Source organism: Phaethon lepturus, unplaced genomic scaffold (genome assembly GCF_000687285.1).
Source record: "Phaethon lepturus isolate BGI_N335 unplaced genomic scaffold, ASM68728v1 scaffold3776, whole genome shotgun sequence".
Classification (NCBI taxonomy): domain Eukaryota; kingdom Metazoa; phylum Chordata; class Aves; order Phaethontiformes; family Phaethontidae; genus Phaethon; species Phaethon lepturus.
In genome coordinates, this window is record NW_010546783.1 from 42,544 (window position 1) to 48,543 (window position 6,000).

The window sequence follows — 6,000 nt, forward strand, 5'->3', positions numbered from 1 at the left end:
TGGAATACATAGGAATAGTGAAAATACGTGGAAACCTAGTGTCAGTGAAATAATTTGTTTAAAGCAACATTTAATGAACCAGATGTTGGCTTGTGAGGCTGAAAAATAAATTTCATTGGGGAAAAATAAATGGGGAAAAATGCTCAGTTATCTTACTTAGAATTCACCTGCCAGAGCACAGGGAGGTATTTTAATAGGCAGAAAATGGCAGCAGAGAACTTAATATATCTCTTGTCCCCATTGTGGGTGAAGATGGCAAGAGGGCTTAGTCTCCTTCTGAAACTATTCAGTAGGCCTTGAAATATGGGATGAAACTGCAAGGGTGACACTGAAATCAATGTTCTGGATCTGCTGCACTGTGGGCACACGTTCTCTGTTGCTCATTTATTCTTCCTCCTCTGCCTCTACTGGAATGGTGCTGGCTGAAACTTTTTTTTTGCAGATATATGTTGTTACAGTTGTATAGACGTAATCACACTGTTGTCTGTTTGCTGTGGCTGACAGATTGTTGCAGTCATCAGAGAATTATGTGGAAAATGAACCAATCTTCAGCAGTTCTTAAACCCACGTAGCCAGTTGTGAAAACATGCCTTTTTTTAAAGGGTTTTCTTTTTTTAATAGGTGAAGAAGCAAAGAGAGTTTATAATGATGCTCAAAATCTACTGAAAACATTGATTAATCAAAAGAAACTACAAGCCAGAGGCGTGGTTGGGTTCTGGCCAGCTCAAAGTGTTCAAGATGATATCCATTTATATGCAGTAGAAGACGCAGTGGGATCTTCAGAACCAATAGCAAAATTTCATGGCTTGAGGCAACAGGTACAATGATAGAACATTTGTCAAAGTGGTGTTGTTTTTTTTTTTTTCCTGAATTGCAAGAATGTAACAGAAGTGCACTATCAAAAAATGGTGGTTGTAATCTGTCTCAGCCATTGTCTTGCCATATCTTTCAGTAATAACAAGATCTTGTTAGTGATGATCCTGGTATTTGTATTGTAGTATTTGTAGTATTTTGCAGTGTAGTAGTTGTACAAAATGCTTTATAGATTTTACATCTTCAGATGTCTTGCATTTGCTGTCTTCATTTTAATATTTAATATGTCCTAGAGCTCTGTGCTGTGTAAATTCATCACGTGGATCCTGTGTGCTAAATTAGAACCTAATGAACCTTAATTCTCTAACATCTCTGGATTCTGCCTTAGATGAAAAATTCTGCTTGAATGTGTTAAAGGTTAAAAACACTTTTAATTAAAATACCTGGAAAATAAAGCTCAATGGATGTAAGTGTTTTTGATAGACTTAATTTTTGTGTAAAACTCCCCATATGAAGAGGCAGTTTAGAATTAGTTAGTTGGTTGCTAATTCTGATTGATAGAATCATTATTATAAGTATTCATGCTTGAATCATACTTGCCTAGATTTGCATTTATTTTGATAGATTGAATATTTTCAAGATATTCTGCCTCTCCTTCTTCCCTACCTTCTGACCTGGCTTCTTCATAGCTCACATATTCAGTGTCATCAAACATGGCACAAAAAAAAAAAAAAAAAAAAAAAATCTGGAGTACAGTATTCTATGAGGACAGTCCTGTGCCAGTGTTGCAGAACTGTGCTAAGAAATACATGACTTCAAGTTTATTTGTTCCAGTTCCCTGGAACAGATTATCTGTTGCGTGGAGATGGATCTAGTGTATCTTGACAATCCACGGCAGATGTTTATATAAACTGTTCTCACAAACATTCAGGCAGGGCTGTTCCTAGTTAAACATTTTGATATCCCATGTAAATCAAATTTACTACAGTTTCTTTTTCTGGCCTTTTCCTAGGGTTCTCCTAAGGAGAATATCTGATTTGATGTTCTTCTTGTAATGGTTTTTACTATTGGAATACTGTTATTTTCCTTATAAATTGCCAATTTCTTCAGGGTTTTCTTAAAGGTTAAGGCCATGAAACTCTGAGCTATGAGTACTGTTCTTCCAGACTCTACGTATTTTAGCTGCATCTCTTTCAATCTGGGGTATGTAGTAATTCAGCAGAGGCTTCACCAGAGTGAAGTAGAAGAGAATAATTGCCTCCTGTTTCTTATATAAATTGTTCCTTTCAGTATGCAGAGTTCTCTCCATGACATTGGCACCATTAAGGATGTGATGTAAATCTAAAGATTAGAATTGCATTTAGTATTTTCCTTAACTGTAATCATTACAGAAGAACCTCAAAATTAACATAGACTTCACCTATGTGGGAAAAGGATATTTCTTCAGTTTTACGGTACTTTCTGTAACCTAGTAGGTTATAGAAACTAGGGAAATTTTTCTCTATTTTTCAGGGGGGTTGGTGGTGTTTTATTTGGTTTTTAAACGGCAGTTGGGAGCGGGTGGAAATATTGTCATAGAATAAGAAAACTTGGAGAGGAATCTTCAGCCAAGTGATAGCCGTGAAATAACTTTTATCTCTCTGCTGATGAGATCCGCAACTGTAAAACATCTTGTTAGGTGCTATGGCCAGCATTTGGTCACCCCTCTCTCAGTTTTTTTCCATTTTGGAAAAGGATCCAGTGAGCAGGATATTTACTGTTTGCGTAAAGCCTCTTGAACCTTGCTTGGGATTCAACTTTTCTGTAGTAACAGATGCATTTTGTTTCTATTTGCATGTGGCTAGTCTAAACCTACATCCTGAGGTGCTGTTTTGGCTGGATTACTGAGCATATGGATTGTAGCATAAGAAACTGGGAGTGTTTATAAATTCTCACAGCCATTTGAAAATGTGAGTTGCTGAAGAATTCTGCAGTTCGCATAACTGGGATACGAACCATCAACCATCAGTTTTGCTAACAAAAGTGGAATCTGAGTGCTAGAGATGGAAAACTCCTCCTCTTACACAGTGGTTGGCACAAGTGTTCCTTCTTTTGTAATAATTTGTCTGCAGAATCAGCTGTTAAATCTTACTAGCTGTAAATAAAAAGAAAACATCTATCCTCTTTGACATTTTGTCCTTCAGTGATCCAAACACCCTGAGAGAGAGAGAGAGAGAGAGAGAGGTGTTTTTCTTTGAATTCAGGTACCAGAAAGCCATCATGGCTCAAAGGCTAGTTAGGTGTTTGTCAGAAATGCCTTAAGCCCTTTAGTCTTAATACTGGTCTTCAGATTAACAGCGCGCTAATACTTAAATCAGAACATTTAAAAAATACATTATTGCATTGTTTTTTTTACTTTAGGCTGAGAAAGACCCTGCCTGCACAGATCCATATTACTGCCTCTCTGACTTCATTGCACCACTGGATTCTGGCATTTGTGACTACTTAGGCCTGTTTGCTGTGGCCCTCTTTGGTGTAGATGAGTTATGCAATGAATTTAGGAAACAGGATGATGAATACAACATCATCATGGTAAAGGCTCTTGGTGATCGGTTGGCAGAGGTATGAGGTTTTATCATGCGTTTCCTTGCAAATTTTCTGACCGTGTACTAGATTTGCCTGACAGGTTGCTGTTTCAAGTTTCAACATAAACTTAGACTGTTGCCTGTAATGTATGCTCTGCGTTACATCTGAAAATGAGCTGGTTCTACTGAAGCTGTCTTGAGAATCCTCTTCTGAGCCAGAGGAGACGCTGCTGTCCACATCTTCCACCTGCAGAAGCATCTCTGAGCTTTTTATGAGGGTTTTGATGATGGATAGAATTTAGTAGATTTAAAGCAAGACTGTTTAAAAAGAACTATCTCTAAATCTTTTTTTATCTACCTGAGAGTGTGTTTGCACCCAAGTGTGACCCACTGATTATATTCTTGAATCGCTGACATGCCTTCTACTGTAATGGTGACCATGCAGATGTATGCAGGGTACAAATCTTTTGACTTAACGTGTCTTAGGCTTAGACAGACATGCTCTTAAAGCTCTAACTGAAGTCCTTTAGAAAATGCTCTCCCTTCCCTGCTACCCCTCTATCCCATCTGTCTGCCATCATGCTTACAACATAAGCAACCTTGTTAAAACTTACAGCAACTTCGATGCAATGCAGATAGGGTTAGCTCTAGTTGTCCATTTCAAGCTATAACAGAGTTTCAGTGCCATCTAAAGATATTTACGGAAGCGGAAATTTCTCCTGAAGGCAACCGTTGCTGGCAAAGTAGCGTAAGTTATAACAGCAGTTAAGAAAAGCTGTTGCCCCGTTTCAGCTAGAGGAAAGGTCCTCTGCTAAAAAGAACAGTGGCACGCACTTACACCTGATACGAGCATGGATGCAAGAATGATGTGGCCCTCCATAGCTAGGCTTGGGCAAGATACCCAGATAGTCAAGACATAATGACTTTAGTGCTATAGTGATGTACTGTACATAGGCTAATGAACTTCGTCTTTTCTGGTTACTTGTCCACATCTTTACCTCTTTGAGTATGTAGGATTTTAAAGCAGGACAACCAGAAAATACTGTCTACCAACAAGAGAAAAAACTGAAGGAGTTTAATTAGCAAAATAAGTATTGTATGTTAATATGTTAATTTTAATGCTATTGAATTTCTCACCTATGATAAGAGTCTCCTTAAAAATTAAAATGGAATGGGGAGAAAGTCTCTACCATTGTTTGTTTTCACCAAATAGCTATAGGGTCAGTCTGCACAATTTAAAAAAAAAAAAAAATATTTGCATTCTATTCCAAGGCATTTGCTGAGGAGCTCCATGAAAGGGTTCGAAGGGAATTCTGGGCTTACTGTAGTACTGAGCAGCTAGATCTCTCTGACCTACGCAGAATTAAATACGAGGGAATTCGCCCTGCCCCTGGATATCCAAGCCAGCCTGACCATACAGAAAAACTCACAATGTGGAAACTTGCAAACATTGAGGAAACAACAGGTACTTCTGTCTGCTTTACTAAGATTCTTAAGCTATTTTTACACAAATGAAAGATTGAAATGCCGACAAAACAGCAAATTGGGTGGTGCAGAGCTACATTAAAAAACAAAACAAACTGAAGTGGTTCTGGGAATTGCTGTCTTCCCCTTTTTCAATTGCCATTTTTATTTTGCCTCATTCAAGGAAGAATTTGCAAAATACTGCCAGAGCTTTTGGTGAAGGAGTTGTGTCCCTAATTAGCAGACTGCATGCAAACAGGGTTCTGCTGCACATAAAAAAAAAAATTTTAGCATCCTTACGGTTGCAAGAAGACATTCCAGATATAAAGAGGAAAAAAGCCAATTCAGCAGTGTATTTCCTAGTCCACAGAAGCTTTGAGATGGTAACCCTTAAAAAAGGAATGAATTCCATTTGTTTTCCTCTGATATTTTGTGTTAGACATTTCACTGCTACTTCCACAATTCCAAAAATACCTTCCTGTGTTTCAAAACCTCTGGTTAGCCGTTTAATTTGCCAAAATGTCTAAGTTGTTTTCCTTCAAGCTACACAGTTACTCTACAGTAATACTGTACTGAAAGTCTGCAATATATTTAAAGCTATGTGTATTTTTTTAATAATTAACAAGTGGAAAATGGTTTTGTTTTTAGTTCGTCTGAAAGCTTCTTGGGTTTTGAGTTTGCTTGAAGCTGCCCAACTACAAATGGTTCTGAGTTTATGCTTATTAGCAATTCAGAGAATAAGAAAATTCTCATTCTCTTTTTCAGGAATTGGTTTAACTGAATCACTAGCAATGCTACCTGCTTCTGCAGTTTCTGGCCTCTACTTTTCCAGTCCCAAATCCAAATATTTTGCTGTTGGCAAGATATGTAAAGATCAGGTAACATGCACAGTCCATTGTTACAGCATTCAAAAACACCTTGTGAGCAGCTGTTCCAAAAAATTTGTAAACAGTAAAAGCTGGAGTTTCCAAATCTTTATAATGTTTTGTGGTCCCTTTGCAGGTTGAAGATTATGCACTGAGAAAAAATTTGTCTGTGGCAGAGGTGGAGAAATGGCTGGGACCCATTTTGGGATATGATACTGAATAACTGTGACACTTGTGGGCGAACATTTTCTTTTGCTGGTCCATACACCAGAAGGAACAAGAAAATCATTCCT

General features: G+C 37.8%; 1 protein-coding gene across 1 annotated transcript in view; it reads left to right on the forward strand.

Annotated features, from left to right (window-relative positions):
* Positions 1-5,930, forward strand: part of MTR (5-methyltetrahydrofolate-homocysteine methyltransferase) — a gene marked incomplete at its 5' end in the record, with an annotated part of 45,939 nt that extends 40,009 nt beyond the window's left edge. The window contains 5 exons of the mRNA XM_010289413.1: positions 622-818; positions 3,214-3,414; positions 4,650-4,842; positions 5,607-5,719; positions 5,844-5,930. Coding sequence (XP_010287715.1) covers positions 622-818; positions 3,214-3,414; positions 4,650-4,842; positions 5,607-5,719; positions 5,844-5,930 — 791 coding nt within the window. The remainder of the gene's footprint in view (positions 1-621; positions 819-3,213; positions 3,415-4,649; positions 4,843-5,606; positions 5,720-5,843) is intronic.
* Positions 5,931-6,000: the final 70 nt, after the last annotated feature.